The sequence below is a fragment of the Leucopleurus acutus genome (genome assembly GCF_964270905.1).
Source record: "Leucopleurus acutus genome assembly, chromosome: 21".
NCBI classification, from domain to species: Eukaryota; Metazoa; Chordata; class Mammalia; order Artiodactyla; family Delphinidae; genus Leucopleurus; species Leucopleurus acutus.
Window position 1 is genome coordinate 29,521,038 of NC_139163.1, and position 22,099 is coordinate 29,543,136.

At 40.7% G+C, this 22,099-nt stretch overlaps 2 protein-coding genes across 3 annotated transcripts in view; one reads left to right on the forward strand and one right to left on the reverse strand.

Moving 5' to 3' along the window:
- BAG4 (BAG cochaperone 4) overlaps window positions 1–22,099 on the forward strand; it is a gene marked incomplete at its 5' end in the record, with an annotated part of 32,978 nt that overhangs the window by 1,567 nt on the left and 9,312 nt on the right. Inside the window, one exon of one of the 2 annotated variants that reach the window (XM_082863953.1) lies at window positions 15,284–15,391. The exons of the other annotated variant lie outside the window; for it this stretch is intronic. Within the exon in view, the coding sequence (XP_082720079.1) occupies window positions 15,284–15,391 (108 nt within the window). The remainder of the gene's footprint in view (window positions 1–15,283; window positions 15,392–22,099) is intronic. 2 annotated transcript variants of the gene reach the window in all.
- On the reverse strand, window positions 19,610–20,996 carry LOC309977690 (heterogeneous nuclear ribonucleoprotein A1-like). The gene has a single exon (XM_082863952.1). It carries the CDS (start codon window positions 20,942–20,944, stop codon window positions 19,832–19,834), a length of 1,113 nt encoding a protein of 370 aa, XP_082720078.1. The 5' UTR covers window positions 20,945–20,996; the 3' UTR covers window positions 19,610–19,831.

The following is a 22,099-nucleotide window of genomic DNA, read 5'->3' on the forward strand; positions in this document are numbered from 1 at the left end:
TGGGGAAGATGAAAATATTCTGGAATTAGTGATGATGATTGCACAACTCTGAATATACTAAAGACCATTGAATTGTACACTTTAAAAGGGTGGGTTTTATGGTATATCTTTAAAAATTGTATGAGTAAAAACATGTAGTGAGAGGTTAATTGTGAAGAAAGGTCCATAATTTCTGTCTAAATGTGGAATAAGTAGCCGTGGGACTTCAGCCCCATGACAGAGTAGAAAGATGAAATGCTTAGCGTATAGGTAGGCAAACTAGACCGAGGCTCACTTGAAGGGAAAGGGGAAGGACTGCTGAACTGACGACTGCCTGGGCTTGCTATGTTATCAAAACAAAAGTGTGTTTTCAGGTTAAGGTTAGAGAAGTTAAGATCTTAACATTGTGCAGGGAGTTGTCAGGTATTGGTGGAGTACAGGTGTGCACACAGGGTGGGTGATGGTGCTGGAGGGATTGAGCTTAAAGCTGGAATGTGTAATGGGCATTTGTAAACCATTTCAAGAGTCTGTCTTTCAGGGTGACGTTTCTGAAACTTGAAAAGTGTTGGATGATAGGTTTTTTTACATTTTAAATATTTATTTATTTATTTATTTGGCTGCATCGGGTCTTAGTTGCAGCACGTGGGATCTTTAGTTGCGGCATGGGGGATCTCATTCCCTGACAAGGGATCGAAATCCGGCCCCCTGCATTGGGAGCGCAGAGTCTTAGCCACTGGACCACCAGGGAAGTCCCTGGATGATAATTTCTTATGCAGCAATAGGAAACTAATAAAAAAGATAAACATGTTGTCACACGTGTTGCAAATTTTTTTTCTAAATTCGTTGTTTATCTTTTGACTTTATTGTGATTTTTGCCATGTAAATTTTACATATTTATATAATCAAACATGTCAGACTTAAAAAAAAAGGTATAGCAGCCTTTTAAAATCTTACTCTTGGAACTCCCTGGTGGTCCAGGGCTAAGACTCCACGCTCCCAATGCAGGGGCCTGGGTTCAATCCCTGGTCAGGGAACTAGATCCCATGTGCTGAAACTAAAAGATCCCACGTGCTGCAACTAAGACCCGGCACATCCAAATAAATAAATATTAAAAAAAAAATAAAACCTTACTCCTTAAAAAGTGTGGGCCGTGGACCAGAAGCTTCAGTGTCACTTGGGGGTTTGTTAGAAATGCAGAATCTCTCCTGCTCCAGACTTACTGCTGCTGCAGTTTAATGAGATCCTTAGGTGATTCATATGCACGTTCATGTTTGAGAAGCATTGCTCGGCAGAATTGAATGTATTGAGATGATGTTGCACTGAACCACTACAAAGGCTTGACTTTATATTAACCTATTTAAATATTGCAGGGGAAAAAACAGAGAACCTCTCCCTGTGTTCTTTCTTTTCTTACCTTGTTAGCTATACTTGCAGCACTGCAGTTTGATTCCTACACTAGCAGCATACGCATCACCTAGGAGCTTGTTGGAAATGCTGTATCTCAGGCTCTGCCCCAGAACTGCCGAATCAGAATGTGCATTTTAACCACATCCCTGGGGGATTTACGTGTTCCCCCAGAACGAGTCATCTGAGAGAGTGCTGAGATGCAAGCTGGAAGCTGCAGTCTCTTCTAACCTAAGCTGGGAAGTGATCCACCATCACTTCTGCCGTATACTACTGGTCGTGGAGACCAGCCCCAGTACAGTGTGGGAGGCCACTTCACATGCGTGTGAATGCAGGAGGCAGGGGTCTTTGGGAGCCATCTTGGAGGACAGCTACAGTGGGAGGGTTTGGGGAGACAGCTTAGTTAGGCTCCCAATTAGGTCAGAAAAGAAACAAAAAGGGCATGTGTTTCAACAATGCCTGAATGTAGACAGGTTTATTTTCAACATTTTATTATAAAAATTCTCAAATATCTAGAAAAGTTGAAATTGTATGTGAAAACCAATATATCCACCACCTAGATTCTATGGTTAGCACTTATTATGTTTATCACATGTATCTATCTTATTTTTTGGATGTGTTTCAAAACAAGTTATATAGGGGACTTCCCTGGTGGTGCAGTGGTTAGGAATCCACCTGCCAATGCAGGGGACACGGGTTTGATCCCGGGTCCAGGAAGATCCCACATGCCGCAGAGCAACTAAGCCTGTACACCGCAACTACTGAGCCCACGTGCCTAGAGCCCATGCTCTGCAACAAGAGAAGTCACTGCAATGAGAAGCCTGGGCACCACAACGAAAAGTAGCCCCCGCTCGCTGCAACTAGAGAAAGCCTGTGTGCAGCAGCGAAGACCCAACACAGCCAAAAATAAATAAATAATAAAATAAAAATAATTGAAAAAAATATTTTAAAAAACCAAGTTACATAGATTCGAAAGACATTTTTTTTTTTTAAATTTATTTGGCTGCACCAGGTGTTGGTTGTGGCAGGTGGGCTCCTTAGTTGCAGCTCGCCAGCTCCTTAGTTGCAGCATGTGAGCTCCTTAGTTGTGGCATGCGAACTCTTAGTTGCAGCATGCATGTGGGATCTAGTTCCCTGACCAGAGATTGAACCCTGGCCCCCTGAATTGCGAGTGCAGAGTCTTACCCACTGCGCCACCGGAGAAATCCCTCAAAAAATTTTCAAAGGTGTGTATCAACTGCAAGTGAGGGTCGCAGGAGAAACAGAAGGTAATTCTGAATTTTTAGTATTTCATAGGATTAAAGATTTCATAGGAATGACAAAGAAGAGGAACAGGTTTTTATGGGAAGATATGTATGGTTTAGTTTTTTATATATATAAATTTATTTATTTATTTTATTTTTGGCCGCGTTGGGTGTTCGTTGCTGCGCGCGGGCTTTCTCTAGTTGTGGTGAGTGGTGGCTACTCTTCGTTGCGGTGCACAGGCTTCTCATTGCGGTGGCTTCTCTTGTTGCGGAGCACAGGCTCTAGGCACGTGGGCTTCAGTAGTTGTGGCACGTGGGCTCAGTAGTTGTGGCTCACGGGCTCTAGAGCACAGGCTCAGTAGTTGTGGCGCAAGGGCTTAGCTGCTCCGCGGCATGTGGGATCTTCCTGGAGCAGGGCTCGAACCCGTGTCTCCTGCATTGACAGGCGGATTCTTAACCACTGCGCCACCAGTGAAGCCCTGGTTTAGTTTTGTACCAAAAGAACTAGTGATTGGTTAATAGAGGAGCTTAAAAAAAAATACAAAGACTTGCCAAGTGTTTATGTACAGCCTTTATTTCATTTCTGCTGAAAGCCAGTTAGTGACGGTGGTTACTGAGAGCCAAGCTCTTGATGCAATGTATGTGATTGATTAGAGAGACGTCTGTGATTTTCTGTTTTTCTTTCGTGGTTTTTTGATGTCCAATTTTAGAGTCTGTGGTGTTGAGGAGTTGTTGTCTGGGAACAAAACAATAGATGTGGGGCTCAGGAGGGAGACAGGGCTTGGAGACAGTGATTTGAGAGTCATCAAATGGAAGCATACGTGAATTACTGAACCAGATTATGCTGCTATTGGGGAGCTTTGAGATCTAGGATGGATGAGAGAGAGAGAGGACCCAGAAGACACTGAGCAAGAATACTTGGATAGAAGGAAAATCAGAACGTCATGTGATACAGACCAAGCAAGGCCACAGTTATTTTGCAGGTGAATGATATGAGAACTGGAGAGAAGCAGTTGGATTGGCAATTAAAGAGGTATCATTGATTTTAGTGGTGGGAGTTTAAAACAGTATTTAAGTAATGAATGGGGGGTTTGGATGGCAAGAGAAGTGGTGTAAACTGTTAGTAAATGAGAAGGTGGTCACTTGACTGGGAACCAGGATTGAGGGAAGAATTTTTAGGATGAGGTGGCTTGAGGATGTTTGTAAGCAGAAATCAACAGTAACAAAATAATAGTGGGGGACTTTAACACCCCACTTAACACCAATAGACAGATCATCCATACAGAAAATAAATAAGGAAACACAAGCTTTGAATGACACAATAGACCAGATAGACTTAATTGATGAGAGTAAGCTAGTAGATTGAGAAAAAAGATGCTAACAAAAGGATGGAATATGGCTTGGGGAGAAGCGGATTAAGAAGTGAGGAAGAGCTGAGAAACCCCTTCCACAGCTAGAGGGGGAGAAAGGAAGCTTTGAGTTGTAGGAGAGGGGCATTGGAGGAGTTCCTGGTTCTTGATGTCCTTGTTGATGAAGAAGGAGGCTAGGTCATCTGAGGGTAAAGGAAGTGGGATGGGATACACTGGGAGCTTGATATGGTAAATGTTGAAGAAGGTGCTGGGGGAAAGGAGGCACTGTAGGGAAGCACGGAAGAGACCCAAATGAGGTTAAAGCTGAGAAATTTGTGATGATGGACAGTACAGGAGCATAAAGTGTTTTTTAGTGATTTTGGAATATATCGCTATAAAAATAATTTGTAATGTATTTTTCTAATAATTTTTTTTGTCTATTTCTTATGAAACATATAAACAAACTTGTAAATGGATCTTTGGTACTACCAGCACTACTGAGATTCCTCTACTGTTAGATTTGCTTGGGCTGGGGTTATTTTTTGGAGGCATGGTGGCAAGTGACTTTGTAAACCATACATCCACTTCATAAATGGGACTAGATAGTTCTATGATAAACATGAAAGGTGTTGACTCCAGCCTTCACCTGAGATATAGGTATTTCTTCTCAAAAGAGAAGAAAGTAAATAAATTTATTATCTTGCATAATTTTAATCAAATTTCCTTTGTCACAAAAACTTTAATTCACATTATTCCCACTTGTGAAAACCTTTTATCATATTTGTTTAGTTTACATCATCACCTTTGTCTAGTTTCAGACAGCACATAAAATGTTTGGAGAGACTTTGGCACATGATAAAATTGGCAATTTGGTCTATAGAACAGCTGTCAACTTCAGCCAGCTTCCTGTGAAACCAAACGCCATTTCATAGAATTAGTGTCATGTTAAAAGGGCCTTGAGCTGCAGACTTTGATTGTTACTGGGGATATTTTTAGATTTGTTCCATTTTGTCCAAAAGGGGAAAAAAAAAAGCAAAGGCAGTCTTTTTAATTAAGACTTAATAAAATTAATAATTTTTACTGCTTCATTGAGGACATTCTTTTTTTCATATAAAAATTATGATATATTTACATATTGTAAATTTTACCATTTTTAAGGTGTAGTTCTGTGAGTTTTGACAAACCCATATGGTTATGTAACCAGTACCACAATCAAGGTATAAATATTTATCCATCTTTTAAAAAAAGGACACTCCTAGGGCTTCCCTGGTGGCGCAGTGGTTGAGAGTCTGCCTGCCGATGCAGGGGACGTGGGTTCGTGCTCCGCTCCGGGAAGATCCCACATGCCGTGCAGCAGCTGGGCCCGCGAGCCATGGCCGCTGAGCCTGCGCGTCCGGAGCCTGTGCTCCGCAACAGGAGAGACCACAACAGTGAGAGGCCCGCGTACCGTAAAAAAAAAAAAAAAAAAAGGACTCCTAGGATAAGATGGAAGATTTAATTTTTATTCATCTCTAAACCCCATTAAAATTACAGAAAGGGAACTGTGTTTCTTACTGTTTTTTAAAGTATTTTATGAACTCATTTGCATAACATATATGTATGTATGTTTACACATACATATATTCAGTATTTTGAATGTGTCTCAATCAGTTGCTGTCATTCTTTTATTGCTTAAATGATCCCATATGATGCCAATGGGAGACCCTCTTCTTGGCTTCTAAGTCCTTTTGACATGACCCATTGATTTTTGACAGCTTCTTTGATTTCTGGTACAAGATATGCCAAGCTTATTGTATAGTCTGGCCCAGATGTTATAATCAGCCATTCTTTTAAGAAACCTTGTTTTTGTTTTGTTTTGTTTTTTAATTGGAGAATTTTATTTAGAAGCTATATATGTCAGGATCCAGGCAGGAAAACAGAACCTACACTAGTTCTTTTAAAAGAGAGAATTTGATTTAGGAAATTAGTTAAGTGGGTATTGGAGATCTGAAAAGGTAAAAAGAGAAAATGTAACACAGAAGATAGTTACTGCAGGAAACAGCCTCAATTCCTGGGGCTGGGGAATAAAGAGAAGAGGTTGGGGGTATGAGAACCTGGAAACTTGGAAGAATGGCCTGGTATAGCTGGCACCGAGGAGACACTGCCGAGCTGGTGCTGGTACCTGTGAGGGAGTTCTCGGGAAACCAGGAGTCTGCAGACTCTGCTGACTGACGCTGCCCCCAGGTTGAAGGGCTTTGCTGGGCTGGCACTGGCAGGAATGGGAAGCAGGCGAGCAAACAGGAGGGAGCAAGTCCATTCTCCCCTCCTCTAACCTAGTGCCCCCTATTGGCAGAACCAAATAGTAAGCAAGTGGCAAAGAGAAATGTTTGCAGACTCCTGATCCTGCATCTCAGAGCCAGTTACAGAATGCTGTGTTTGGAGCTGAGGGCCGGTAGCTTAATAACTGGTACAGAAGTTACATTTGGGTGCTAGGTATACTGATTGCTGTTGTGTTGTCATTGCTTCTAAACCTTCTCAGTGGACAGAGTTATATAAAATAAGTATTTAAAAAAAATTTTGTTGGAGTGAAGTTGATTTACAATATTGTGAATAAGTATTAATATTTTAAAATAGAAAAATAAATAAGTTCATATTTGTGTTAATTCAAATTTAATGTCATAGATTATTTTTACTTCTTAGATTGTATTTATTACTTTTGTATGGAAAATTTTGGTTCCTAACAATATTAAGGTAATTACAAATACTTGTACAATCCTACAATAATATATAAAGTAAGTTCAAAATAATGCCAGGTTGCAGCTCTGGCATGACAGCATGAGGAGCTCTGTGGGCCCAGTCCTCAGTGAAACTGGTGAAAAATATTTTTAAAAAACAACCAAATTAAAGTCTCTGGAAATGGTCTTAAGGAATTTAGCAAATGAGGAAATATTTATTTTAGAAAATTTACTCAAACTCGGTAAGAACAGTGAGATTCTGTGCCATCCTCCACCTCTCCCACCCCCTAACCCCCAGCTCAGTGAGAGAGAAACTCCATTAGCCTGGAGCGGCAAATAAAACAAAGTTTCTTCGCTCCCCAGGTCCCAGTCCTCCTGGGTGGGCAGCACATCGACATTGCTCATCTTGCCCCCAGCTACTATTGCAGAGGCCACGTTCTGGGCAAGTGTGGCCAATAGTGGTGGATCCTACCCATGCCCTGTCCCTACCTGTGGAATGGAGGCTTTACCTTGGGTAGGGCACTGCTGAGAACACTGGGGCTCTGCTCACCCTTACCCTGGCTTGTAAGGCAAGCTGGGAAGGTCTGAGGCTACTGCCCTTTCCCCCCAGATGCTCAGCTTTTAAAGCAGGAGTGTCTCTCAGAGAAGCACACCATTGTCCCCAGCCCAACTGCAGAGTGTAGCTCAGACATTTTATCTGGAGGCAGACGCAGGCTGTAAAACCGGTAGCTCCTAATCTTTTCCCAAAGGAACTGACTTTATTTGCATCAGAATATGGAGAAGCTGAAGCCAAAGGATGTTCTCAAAAACTGTGGAGGGTGTCGTGAAAGGCATTTGGGAGATCAGTAGGTTCACTGCAGATACAGACCGGGCTGCAGGCCAGCCAGTTTGCTGGAGAGAACTAGGGAAAGAGATCGCTGGGAGGGGCCCTCTGGGGTCGGAACACATCTCAAACACTGACTTTGGGAGGTGTCCCTTCCAAGGAACCCAGATTTGATTGGATCAGTTTGTAGAGCAATTTATGTCCCAAGTAAACAGTAAAGAAATTAGCTGGAAATTTGTGGAGCTTTAACAGCTAGGTGTGGTCGAGGAAAGATCGACATATATATACATCTATGTAATACATATATTTATATATACTCATTAAAGAAATTAAAAAGCTGCATTAGAAAATATTCACTTAATGCAGAAGCAGTAAAGGAAGAATAGAGGAACAAAACCAAACATGAGATATAGAAAACAGAAAAATAAAATGGCAGATGTAAATCCAACTATATCAATAATAACATCAAGTGTGAATAGATTAAACAATCCAATCAAAGACAGAGACTGTCAGACTGGATTGAAAAAAAGAAGATGCAACTATATGCTGTGTGAGATAATGGGAAAATATATATATATATTGGTCTCTGCCCCAGGTTCCTGGTGTAGAGCTCCTGAAACCCTTGTAAATTCCTAAGTCATGAGAGCACTAGGAACATCTTTTGTTCTAGTATTTGGTGTCTGAACCTGGTTCCTGACACAGGGCTCCTATATCCACTGGAGTTTCCTGGGTGACAGGAGTGTCTTTTATACTAATGAGGCAACTCTTGGTGTTTTCATGGATGGCTCCTGGATAGGGCTGGTCACCAGAAAGACCAACTCATGATTAGAAGCTTGGAATTTTCAGCCTCATTCCCCATTCTTTAGAGACTGGAGAGGGGTTGATCATGCCTACATGAGGAAGCCTCCATAAAAATCCCAATAGTATGGGGTTCAGAGAGCTTCCAGGTTGGTGAACACATTCACATATTGGGAGGGTGACACAGCTAACTCCAAAGGGACAGAAGCTCTTGTGCTCAGGACCCTCCCAGACCTTGCCCTATGTATCTATTCATCTGCCTGTTCATCTGTATCCTTTATCATATCGTTTAATAAATTGGTAAACTTAAGTAAGTATTTCCCTGAGGTCTTTGAGCTGTACTAGCAAATAAATCCAAGAGGGAGGAGATCATGGGAACCTCCAATCTGTAGCCGAGTCAGACATAATTTGTGGGTAACCTGGGGACCTACTACTTGCAATTGGCATCTGAAGTAAGGGGTGGGTAGTCTCATGGGACTGAGCCCCTAACCGGTGGAATCTGGTGCTATCTCCAGATAGAAAGTGTCAGAATTAAGTTGAATTGTGGAACACCCAGCTGGTGTTGCAGAATTGCTTGGTGTGGGGGAAACCGCCCCCACAACTGGTATCAGAAGTGTTCTGAGTGTGGTAACAGTGTGAGGATAAAGGAGAAACGTAGGAGTAGGAGGTTTTTCCTTCTCAGCTGTCTACAGGAGACATACTTCAGATTTAAAGACACAAATGGCTTGAAAGTAAAAAGATGGAAAAATATCATGCAAACTGTAGCTATAGGAAAGCTGGAGTGGCTATGCTAATATCAGACAAAATAAACTTGAAAACAAAAAATATTACTAGGGGGCTTCCCTGGTGGCGCAGTGGTTGAGAGTCCGCCTGCCGATGCAGGGGACGTGGGTTCGTGCCCCGGTCTGGGAAGATCCCACATGCCGCGGAGCGGCTGGGCCCGTGAGCCATGGCCGCTGAGCCTGCGCGTCCAGAGCCTGTGCTCCGCAACGGGAGAGGCCACAACAGTGAGAGGCCCGCGTACAGCAAAAAAAACACAAAACAACAACAACAACATCTATATATATATATATATATATATATATATATATATATAAATAACTGGGGATAAAGAGGGACATGATGAAAAGGTCAGTCCATCAGCAAGATATAACAATTATAAATATATATGTACCTAACAACAAAATACACAAAGGAAAAGCTTACTGAAATAAAAGGAGAAATAGACAATTCAATAATAATAGAGACTTCAGTACCCCACTTTCAGTAATGGATGGAACAACTGGACATAAGATCAACAAGGAAATAGAAGATGTAAACAACACCGTAAACCAACTAGACCTACCAGACATCTATAGAACACTCCATTCATCAACAGAATATACATTCTTCTCAAGTGCACATGGAACATTCTGCAGGATAAACCATATACTAGCCATAAAACAAATATTAATAAATATAAAAGGATAGAAATATACAGAGTATGTTCTCCAACTATAATGTAATGAAATTAGAAGTTAATAGCCGGAAAAACTTTGGGCAACTCATAAATATGTCAAAATTAAATGAAACAGTCCTAAAAAAACCAGCAAGTCGAGGAATAAATCAAAAGGGAAATAAAAAAATACTTTGAGATGAACGAAAATGAAGACATAACATACCAAAACTTACGAGATGCAGCTAAAGTAGTAGTGCTTAGAGGGAAATTTATAGTCATAAGTGCCAGTATTAAGAAAGAAGAATGATCTCAAATCAAGAACCTAATCTTCCATCTCAAGACACTGGAAAAAATGAGCCAACCAAACCTAAAGCAAGCAGGAGGAAGAAAATAATGAAAACAAGAGTGGAAATGAGTTAATAGAGAATAGAAAAACCATAGATGAAACCATTTCAACTAAAGGCTGGTTCTTTGAAAAGATCAACAAAATTGATGAACCTTTAGCTAGATTGAACCAGAAAAAAAAGAGAGAAGACTCAGATTACTAGAATCAGAAATGAAAGAGGGGACATTACTACTGATCTTACAGAAATAAAAAAGGATTATAATGGAATATTATGACTAATTGTATGCCAGCAAATTAGGTACCTTAGATGAAGTGGACAATTCCTAGAAAGATACAAACTACCAAAACTAACTCAAGAAGAAATAGGAAATCTGAATGGATCTATCAAATATTTAAAGAACTGACACCTGTTCTTCACAAACTCTTCTAAAAAAACAGAAGAGGAGAGACTACTTCTAAACTCATTCTGTGAAGCCATTATTACCCTGAGAGGAAAACTAGGCAAAGACATCACAAGAAAAGAAAATACAGACCAATATCTCTTATGAATATGGATGTGCAAAAATCCGCAAAAAAACCCTAGTGAACTGAATCCAGCAATGTGTAAAAAGAATTATGTACCATGACCTAATAGGATTTATTCCAGGAATGCATGGTTGGTTTAATATCTGAAAATCAATTAATGTAATATACCATATCATTCAAATAAAAAACAAAACCCCTATGATTACCTCAATAGATGTGGAAAAAGCATTTGGCAAAATCCAAAACGTTTTCATGATAAAAACACTCTAGGAATTCAAGGAAATTTCCTGAACCTGATAAAAGACATCTGTGAAACACCCACAGCCAACCTCATATTTAATGATGAAAGACTGGATGCTTTCCCTTAAGATCAGGAACAAGACAAGGACATCTGCTCTTGCCACTTCTATTCAGTATTATACTGAAAGTTCTAGCAAGGGCAACCGGGCAAGAAAAAAATTAAAAGGCATACATAACCTATATGTCTACATGGAATAGAATTGAGAGTGTCTATGGTCAGCTGATTTTTTAAAAATTTGTTGATTTTACTTATATTTATTTTTGGCTGCATTGGGTCTTCGTTGCTGTGCGTGGGCTTTCTCTAGTTGTGGTGCGTAGGGGGCTACTCTTCGTTGCGGTGCGTGGGCTTCTTATTGCAGTGGTTTCTCTTGTTGCGGAGCACGGGCTCTAGGCATATGGGCTTCAGTTGTTGTGGCTCACGGGCTCTAGACCACAGGCTCAGTACTTGTGGCACACAGGCTTAGTTGCTCCATGGCATGTGGGATCTTCCCGGACCAGGGCTCAAACCCGTGTCTCCTGCATTGGCAGGCAGATTCTTAACCACTGCACCACCAGGGAAGCCCATCAATTGGTTTTTGACAAGGATGCTAAGACCGTTCAATGGAGGGAAAAGTCTATGGCACAACATATGGTACCATGACAACTGGATAGCCACATACAAAGAATAAAGTTGGACCCTTACACCATATGTAAAAATTAACTCAAGGGACTTCCCTGGTGGTCCAGTTGTTAAGAATCCATCTTGCAGTGCAGTGGATGCCAGTTTGATCCCTGGTCAGGGAACTAAGATCCAACATGCTGTGGGGCAACTGAGCCTGTGTGCCACAACTAGAGAGCCCGAGTGCCACAACTACAGAGCCCATGCACTCTGGAGCCCACAACTAAAGAGGAGTCTGTGCGCCACAACTAGAGAGAAGCCCATGCGCCACAACGAGGAGCCGGCGTACCACAGGGAAAGATCTCACGTGCCGCAGCTAAGACCCGATGCAGCCAAAAAATAAATAATATTTAAAAAATTAACTCAAAATAGGTCATAGACCTAAATGTAAGAACTAAAACTATAAAACTCTTAGAAGAAAACATAGGGATAAATCTTCATTTCTTTGGATTTGGCAATGGTTTCCTAGATAAGACGCCAAAAGCACAACCAACAGGATAAAAAATAGACAAATTGGAGTTCGTCAAAATTAAGAACTTTTATAATTCAAGGGACACGATCAGGAAAATGAAAAGGAAGAAAATGCTTGCAAATCAGATATCAGAAAAGGGACTTGTATCTAGAATATATAAAGAGCCCTTAAGACTGAACAACAAAAATATAAATAACCCAATTTAAAAATGGGCAAAACATCTGAATAGACAGTTCTCTAAAGAAGGTGTGCAAATGGCCAATGAGCACATGAAGAAATGCTCAACATCACTGGTCCTCAGGGAACTGCAGATAAAAATCACAGTGAGATGACTTCACACACACTAGGATGACTATAAAAACAAGCAAAACCACAGGAAAAAACAGGTATTGGTGAGGAGATGGAGAAATTAGAACCCTTATACTTAGCTGATGGGAATATAAAATGGTGCAGCTTCTTTGGAAAACAAATGCCAGTTTTTAAAATTGTTAGAGTTAACTGTATGACCCAGCAATTCCACTTCTACGTATATAGCCAAGAGAACTGAAAACATATGTCCACATAAAATGTTATTCGTGAATGTTTATAGCATCATTATTCATAATAGCCAAAAAGTGGCAACAATCCAAATGCCCAGAATGGATAAGCAAAGTGTGGTATCTGTATACAATGGAATATTTTTTGGCTACAAAAAGGAATGAAGCTCTGATACATGCTACAGCATAGCTGAACCTCAAAAACATGCTAAGTGAAAGAAGCCAGTTACCAGATGTCACATATTATATGATTCCATTTATATGAAATACCCAGAGTAGGCAAATCTATGGAGATGGAAAGTAGATTAGTGGTGGTGTAGTGCTGTGGGAATGGCAGATAGGAGGGTGTAGCTAAAGGGAACAGTGTTTCTTTTTCAGGTTTTGAAATGTTCTAAAACTGGTTGTGGTGATGATCACACATGTCTCTATGGATATACTAAAAATCATTGACTTTGACAATTTAAAATGAGCGAATTGTATGGTAGTGAATTATATCTCAATAAAGCTGTTAATACAAATAATAATATCAATGTTATGACTAACAGTTCCCTAGTGGATGCAGTTTAGGTTTCTTTGCAGTTCATCTGGTCTTTAGAATATATTCCACTAAGTGTGTACAGTCAAAGTAAGATGATTCAAAAGTCATTAGAAATAATTCTTTTTTCTGTATGGTTATGTTACCAATTTGATTTTTAGTTATCTCATCAGTTGATTTTTCCTGTAGTAAAACACAACTCCAAGAGTTGCGGCTTACAACAATGAATATTTATTTCTTGCTTTTGTTCTGTGATGTCGCTGCAGCGGCTTATCTCCAGGTTCTGGGTTGGGTTCAAGTTTGTTCACGTGTTTTGTTCTGGGACTCAGGCTGAAATGACAGCTCCTACATGGGATATGCTAGCCCACGGTGGAGGGCAGGAGTCCAAATGTGTTCCTAGAATTTGCATTAATTCCTAAATCCTTTGTTTAAAACTGGCATGCTGTCACTTAGCCATATTTGTTTGTTTTGCATACAAGTTTAAATTACATTTTAAAAATATGTGAATTTATACCTGTTCCTCCAATTCTATTCATATTAAGTATAATATGAGATAAAGTTATCAGTTGAAAAATGAGGGGGTAGGATAAGAGGATACTGGAGATTTGAGGGGACAAGAAGGTGAAATAGTTGTTCTGTGAGTGGGATGAACATACTGAGGAAGTGTGGTGTAGTTGCTAGGCAGTGCTGAGTGTCTGCTTGTGTGAAACCAGAGAGCTTGTGTTTCTCTGCACCGATATTTAGGTGAAGTACAGATGTGGAACCAGTGGATAATTGGGTTTAAACTGGGTTAGGTTTTTGCAGGTGAGAACATCCGAGGGAAAGAGTGGTAAGGGATTTAAGGTGTTGAGAAGCTGAGTAAGGAAGGAATGAGGACAGGGTGGGTGGAGAGGTAGTAAAAATGTGTGGGGTACTTCGGAGGATCAGTAGAAAAGGACAGAAACCAAGGAAGTTCTGGGGATTTAGGTGTTAGTTCACCACTGCTGGAGTGAGTCAGCTTCAACTCTGGTCTTTTCACCTCTTTAATTAAGATTCAAATTCTTGGTAGAGAGAAATCAGTTAATTAGTCAAATACCACTTAACCGGGGGAAGCGGGGGGATTAGTCAGGGGAATTTGCCTGATTGAGAAATTTGGTTGTTAGGATCTGAAGTTGCTAGTTTCTATATTGCTCTAGTTGCTGTATTATGTAAGGGAGATGTTACTTGCCCAGCTTGTATAATGTCATGTGGAATAATTGCATGCTTTGAAAACAAAGTATTATGAAACTGGTAAGTAGTGCAGTTAAGCTCAGATGGTGATAATTAAATTCTCAGAGACTACAACTGCCAGTGAATTTCTTTGTGAAACCATATTTGAAGATTTGAAGATCCTCTTTAAGCTTAAAATTAAACTATAAAGCTCAGAGCAAAATAACTCAACTTATGGGATGACGAATGTATATATTAAAACAGCCTGAAAAGTTTTGAGTTGATCTAGTTTCTTGTCAGAGTGTATTGGCTTATTGAAAATGATGACACTAACTTTTTGAGGTGAAGTGAAAGCTGTAGAGATTAATGCCGTAGCTAGATTTTCTCCTTGGAGTGGTAATTATTCTACGTAATTCCTGATCCCGAGTTAGCTGTGGGCTGCCAGCAGAAACCTTAGCCATAGCAGAAAGTAGAGGAATATGAAAAAACTAGGGTGTGGCCAGGCAAAGAAGTTGAGTATTGAAGGTGTATGCATTTTAAGTAAAGTTTAGTATTAAAATATTACTTCAAGTTTCAAAGTTGTTGAGATAGGTAAGTATTATACTACTCTTCTTAACACTGGCAAAGAACTACAATTGTGCTGCACTAATTAAATTAGTTAGTGATGGCTTAGTGATTGGAGAGAGATAAAGGAATTGAATGTCTCTGGTTTTGCTAATTAACTTGACATAGTAGATATATCATTTGTTATAATTGGCATTATGCACAAGAATAGTCAATATTTGCTTTGTTCTAGGGCAAGTGATTGAGCATGTATCTGCATCAATTTTAATAATGAGTGATTTTAGAGTGGGGTTCCATTGCTTTTTGTCTCTTGCCTATTTTTTTCCGATACTTATACCTGCCTCTATCAACTTTTCAGAATGATGTAAGGATGTTAGTAAAAGTGAATCTATTTTCCTTTTTGTCCTTAGGAGCAGCCACCATATCCTAGCTACAATTCCAACTATTGGAATTCTCCTGCCCGACCTCGGGCTCCTTACCCAAGTACATATCCTGTAAGACCGGAAATGCAAGGCCAGGTAGGGTCTAAAATTGACAGACTTTCTGAATTTTTTCTTAATGAATCGATTTATTTTCAGAACCTGTGGAGATTTCATAGTGAAGGTGTGTGGGCTTTTGTTATATAATGCACTCTATCTTAATCATTTTAATGTTTTTAGCTCAGAGATAAGGAAATATCTAGGCAGATGCTACCTATAGCAAAGGCAGCTTGATGCATGATAGATTATTTCTCAGGACCTGGAAACAACAAACGCAAAATGTACTTATTTCTAAAAATTTGACCTTTTATGGAGCTATAATTGACATATAACATTATATTAATTTCAGGTGTACAGTGTAAAGGTTCAATATTTGTATACTTTCCAAAATGATCGCCACAGAAGTCTAGTTAACATCTGTCACCATAGAGTTACAAAGTTTTGTTTTCTTGTGATGAAAACTTTTAAGATATACTCTCTTAGTAATTTTCAAATATTACAGTACAATATGTTAACTATAGTTACCAGGCTGTACATTACATTCTATGATTTACTTATTTTATAGCTGGAAATTTGTACCTTTTGACCCCCTTTACCCGTTCCTGCACCCCAGCCTACTGCTCCACCTCTGGCAACCACCAGTCTGTTTTCTGTATCTATGAGTTGGCTTTTTTTGTTTTTTTTAGATTCCACATATAAATGAGATCTTATGGTATTTGTCTGTGTCTGACATTTCATTTAGCATAATGCCCTCAAGGTCCATCCATGTTGTCCCAATGGCAAGATTTCCTTCTCTTTTATGGTTGGATAATACTCCATTGTGTGTGTGTGTGTGTGTGTGTGTGTGTATATATATATATATATATATATATATATATCACATTATCTTCATCCATTCATCCAGTGATGGACACTTAGGGTGTTTCCATGTCTTGGCTGTTGTAAAATAGTGCCGCAGTGAACATGGGGTGCAGATATCTTTTCGAGTTAGTGTTTTTGTTTCCCGTGAATATATTCCCAGAAGTGGAATTGCTGGATCATATGGTAATTCTGTTTTTAATTTTTTGAGGCACCTCCATACTGTTTTTCACAGTAGCTGTACCAGTTTCCATTCCCATCAACAGTACACAAGGGTTTCCTTTTCTCAACATTCTCATCCAATACTTATTTCTTGTCATTTTGAGAATAGCCATTCTAACTGGTCATATGTCATTGTGGTTTTGATTTGCACTTCCTGATGATTAGTGATGTTGAGTACCTTTTCATGTACCCGTTGGCCATCTTGTATGTCTTTGGAAAAATGTCTATTCAGATCCCCTGCCCATTTTTTAAATCAGATTGTTTGATTTTTTGCTATTGAGTTGTATGAGTTCTTTATATATTAACTCCTTACCTTATCAGATATATGATTTGCAAGTATTTTCTTCCATTCAGTAGGTTGCCTTTCTTTCTTTTATTTATTTATTTATTTATTTATTTTTTGCGGTACACGGGCCTCTCACTGTTGTGGCTTCTCCCGCTGTGGAGCACAGGCTCCGGACGCACAGGCTCAGCGGCCATGGCTCACGGGCCTGCTCCACGGCATGTGGGATCTTCCCGGACCGGGGCACGAACCCGTGTCCCGTGCATCGGCAGGCGGACTCTCAACCACTGCGCCACCAGGGAAGCCCTCTTTTTTTTTTACTTTTTAAATTTACTTATTTAATAAATTTTTTTTTTTTTTGGCTGCGTTGGGTCTTCGTTGCTGGCTGCGGACTTTCTCTACTTGGCGGTGAGCGAGGGCTACTCTTCGTTGCAGTGTGTGGGCTACTCTTCATTGAGGTGTGCAGGCTTCTCATTGCGGTGGCTTCTCTAGGCGCGTGGGCTCAGTAGTTGTGGCTCACGGGCTCTAGAGCACAGGCTCGGTAGTTGTGGCGCACGGGCTTAGTTGCTCTGTGGCATGTGGGATCTTCCCGGACCAGGGCTCGAACCCGTGTCCCCTGCATTGGCAGGTGGATTCTTAACCATTGTGCCACCAGGGAAGCCCTGCCTTTCCTTTCGTTGATGGTTTCCTTTGCTGTGTAGAAGCTTTTTAGTTTGATGTAATCCCACTTTTTAATTTTGCTTTTGTTTTGTTGCCTTTGCTTTTGCTGTTAAAATTTTTGACTCTTATGACAAATATTAAATTTAAAATATTTCAAGCATTCTGAAAGAGTACAGAAAATATGTACATCTTTTTTTATCTAGCTCCTAGCTTTGTCAGTTTTTAAGTTTCAGATTTTTAAAAAGAAGTAAAATAAATACAGTTGAAGCCCCATATAACACTTCTTTCCATTTCTTAAAGTTATATTAATTGTCTCATATGTGTTTTTATGCTTTTACTACTTGTATATGCATTTTTATAGTATTATTTAACATGATTTTAAACTTGATATGAGTGGTTTCATACTAGCATTCTCCTGCAATTTGCTTTTCTTTAACTCAACATTGTTTTTCTCTTTTCTGTTGTACAACATATGAGAGGAGCATTTCCCTCGTGTATGGAATTGGTGGGTTTGGATACGTACATATTTATTTAATATAGCCAAATTACTTTTCACAGTGGTTGCCAATGAGGAAATGAACTTTTCAATTTCAGCACAAAAGGCAGCTGGGATTTTCATTGAGATTGCATATAGATCAATTTGGAGAGTAGCAGGCATTACTTTTACAGTTAATGTAAGAGGAAGACAGAACCCAAAGTCATGAGTCACAGTTTTTCTCAGCAATGTTAATTTGTCTGATTTCATCAGTTGTTCCTATTGATAAAGATTATTTTGGGGGACTTCCCTGGTGGCGCAGTGGTTAAGAATCCGTCTACCGATGCAGGGACACGGGTTCGAGCCCTGGTCTGGGAAGATCCCACATGCTGCAGAGCAACTAAGCCCGTGCGCCACAACTACTGAGCCTGCGCTCTAGAGCCCGTGAGCCACAACTACTGAGCCCATGCGCCACAACTACTGAAGCCCATGCTCCTAGAGCCCATGCTCCGCAACAACAGAAGCCACCGCAATGAGAAGCCCGCGCCCTACAACGAAGAGTAGCCCCTGCTCGCCTCAACTAGAGAAAAGCCCACGCGCAGCAACGAAGACCCAACACAGCCAAAAAAAAGGGAGTCAACATATTTTTTTTAAAAAGATTATTTTTGGAGATGACATTTCCCCCCCTTAGATAAAGGCATTTATTATATGTGTATATTACATATATTCAAGAAAGATTCAAAAAAAAAAAGAAAAAGAAAGATTCACTTTTAATTTAGTGATGACTTTTTGAAAGCAACAGCAATAATCTGAGAGAGCTTTTAGATACAAAAATTGTTGGATTCTGGGCTTCCCTGGTGGCGCAGTGGTTGAGAGTCCGCCTGCCGATGCAGGGGACACGGGTTTGTGCCCCGGTCCGGGAAGATCCCACATGCCGCGGAGCAGCTGGGCCCGTGAGCCATGGCCGCTGAGCCTGCGCATCCGGAGCCTGTGCTCTGCAACGGGAGAGGCCACAATAGTGAGAGGCCCGCGTACCGCAAAAAAAAAAAAAAAAAAAAAATTGTTGGATTCTAAACCCAAAGGTATCTACACATATGCTTGTGTGGGATTAGCACATGTGTATTTTCTGGTGAAGCATCACATGGGGATTATACATTTATCTTCTGACCAAAACAGACTCCTGTAGTGGTATGTAGATATGACCGGTTTCCTTTTTTAAAAATTGAATGGTTTCACTCCTTTGCCTTCTATCTGCTGCCTCATGTTAGCTTTGCCACATGATCAGTCTTCTCTTATAGACCGGGAGTGCATAATTTCATGCACTTTCCCCCGGTAATGTGGAATTTATATCCGTTTCTTCAGAACTGATGGATGTTGGGAGGGCCCCTGAGCAGTCCCCGAAGCTGATTAGCCTGTTGTGTTCAGGTGCAGTCTATGTGCTACGCAGGAACAGGGGACAGTCTTTGAAATACAGCTTTCCTCATTTTCAGCTAATAGTAAGGATTGTTGAGGAGCATGTCGGACAGTCTGTGGAGGTTTAGGCAGTATGAAGTAAACCAGCTCAGGACAGAAGATTTGGGCTCACCAGACTGTTGATGAAATTCATGAGGTATTTTCTTTTCTTTTTTTTTTTTTTTTAAAAAAAGACACATTTATTCAGCGTCACGATCAGACTATTAAATTTAGCAATCAACAGCATGGGTGCAAAAAAAAAAAAATCTACATTAAAACCCTTTGTTGGAATGCTTTACACTTTCCACAGAACAGAAACTAAAGTAACCTGTTATACAATTAGTCACAAATACAGTCCTCGAGTTTTTTTGCCCATACACATGAGTATTGTCTAAAACATGTCTTCTTTGTAGCAGCTAGGCCCTGCCACCACTGTGCTTGGCTGAGTTCACAAATCTGTTGTAACCTTTAGCTTCCCTGTCACTTCTCTGGCTCTCCTCTCCTGCTAAGCTTTGTTTCCTGGCAGTAATCAAAACCTTCTGCCACTGCCGTAGCTACTGCTGCTGCTGGAACCACCATAGCCACCTTGGTTTCGGGGTTTGGCAAAGTATTGGCCTCCACCACCATAGGGGCCAGAACTTCTGCCTCCAAAGTTTCCTCCTTTCATGGGTCCAAAATTTGAAGACTGATTGTTGTAACTGCCAAAATCGTTGTAGCTTCCACCACCTCCAAAATTGCTTCCACTACCACCGCCAAAGCCGCCTCCGCCTCCTCCGTTGTTATAGCTGTCACTCCCGCCATAGCCACTGCCCTGGTTTCCATAACCCTGTCCACTACTTCCATAGCCTCTGCTTCCTCCAGAGTAACCAGGGCCGCCTCCTCCATAACCACCATCATTACCGAATCCATTATAGCCATCCCCACTGCCACCATATCCACCACCACCGCGGCTGCCACCAAAGCCACCTCGACCGCTGAAGTTTCCTCCACGACCAAAGTTGTCATTCCCACCAAAACCACCTCCACGACCACCACCAAAGTTTCCAGAACCACTTCGACCTCTTTGGCTGGATGAAGCACTAGCCATCTCTTGCTTAGATAGGGCTTTCCTTACTTCACAGTTGTGGCCATTCACAGTGTGGTATTTCTGAATGACAATCTTGTCTACAGAGTCATGATCATCAAAGGTTACAAAAGCAAAGCCTCTCTTTTTGCCACTGCCTCGGTCAGTCATGATTTCAATCACTTCAATTTTCCCATACTGTTCAAAATAATCTCTTAGATGATGTTCTTCAGTGTCTTCTTTAATGCCACCAACAAAAATCTTTTTCACAGTTAAGTGGGCACCAGGTCTTTGAGAATCTTCTCTTGAGACGGCCCTCTTTGGTTCCACAACTCTTCCATCCACCTTGTGTGGCCTTGCATTCATGGCCGCATCCACCTCCTCCACAGTGGCATACGTGACAAACCCGAAGCCTCTGGAGCGTTTGGTGTTTGGATCCCTCATTACCACACAATCTGTGAGCGTTCCCCACTGCTCAAAATGGCTCCTCAGACTCTCATCGGTTGTTTCAAAGCTCAAACCTCCGATGAAGAGCTTCCGCAGCTGTTCGGGCTCTTTGGGTGACTCTGACTTAGACATAACGGCAGTGGAGGGTGGGGGGAGACGTCAACGATGCTTACTCGGCGGCGTCCACGAGCAGAAAGCATGAGGTATTTTCTGAGTTCTTCAAACTAAGATTGCTTCTTATTTGCTTTTAACGCCTTCATTTGCATCAAGGACTGTCTTCTGAAGCCCCAGTAGTATTTTCTTTCTCTTTGGCCTCTGTATCAGGGCTTTGAAGCTGGGCCAAGAACTCCTTTATTTTCTTTGCTATGCTGCCAGGCTACTCTTCAGAAGACTTAAAAACTTTGAACAGTTCTGAACTATGATCATAAGCTCATCCTTAATCAACGTCTGTAGCAACTGCAAGGCTAACATATGTTCTTCCGACACTGATCGTTTGTAACCATGCATGTTGTAGCTCTGATCCATTGACCCAGTGGGTACTTGGGAAAAGCATGATAAATACACAGCTTCTCTAGTAATGATTGTGGTGGGGTGTTTTTGTTTAAAATCCTCTCTTTGGTCATGAATGCAACTTGTTTTTCTAAAGCTTCTTTTCCACGTATCTAAAGGATGAAAGACGGGTGTTTTCACATTGATTTTCTGATAAAGAAGCTAATTCTCTTGGGTTCTGGGAGATCACACCACAGAACACTGAGTGCCTGGGAATAGAAATGCTGTAAGAAACAAAACTGAAGTCCTCTTATAATGTTATGAATTGAGAAATCATGATACAAAAGGACTTTCATCAGAACCTATAACACCTTTTCATTTAATTTAAAGGGGACCTGGGTTGTAAAATACAGCTTATTAAGTACTGTGGTTTGGAGCTCCTATGAGACAAAAATTGGAATAGTTCTATAAGGAGAGATACTGCATGAGGAGGTAACCAGTGGATGATAATAGATTTGGCAATTCCAGAAATGAGTATTAGTAGAAACTCAAGTTGATGTCGACTGCTGATAATTATGAAGTCTTGGAGTACTTTTGTGGTGAAGCCTTCCATGTTTTTCAAGATAAGCACAGCAGGAAGAATTGTGGTGTTGCTAATGGAAAAAAAGGTTTTTTTCCCACTTGGATTGGGTCTGTTTGCTGTTTGATATTCATGTATCAAATGGAAAGGGAATCCGTTGAACAAGTTTATCACTTTCTGAGTGAGAGACCTGATCAGTTTTCTCCTCTTTGGATTCT

Coding starts and splice junctions, on each gene's coding strand:
- LOC309977690 (XM_082863952.1), bottom strand. CDS start 20,944: ATGTCTAAGTCAGAGTCACCCAAAGAGCCCGAACAGCTGCGGAAGCTC.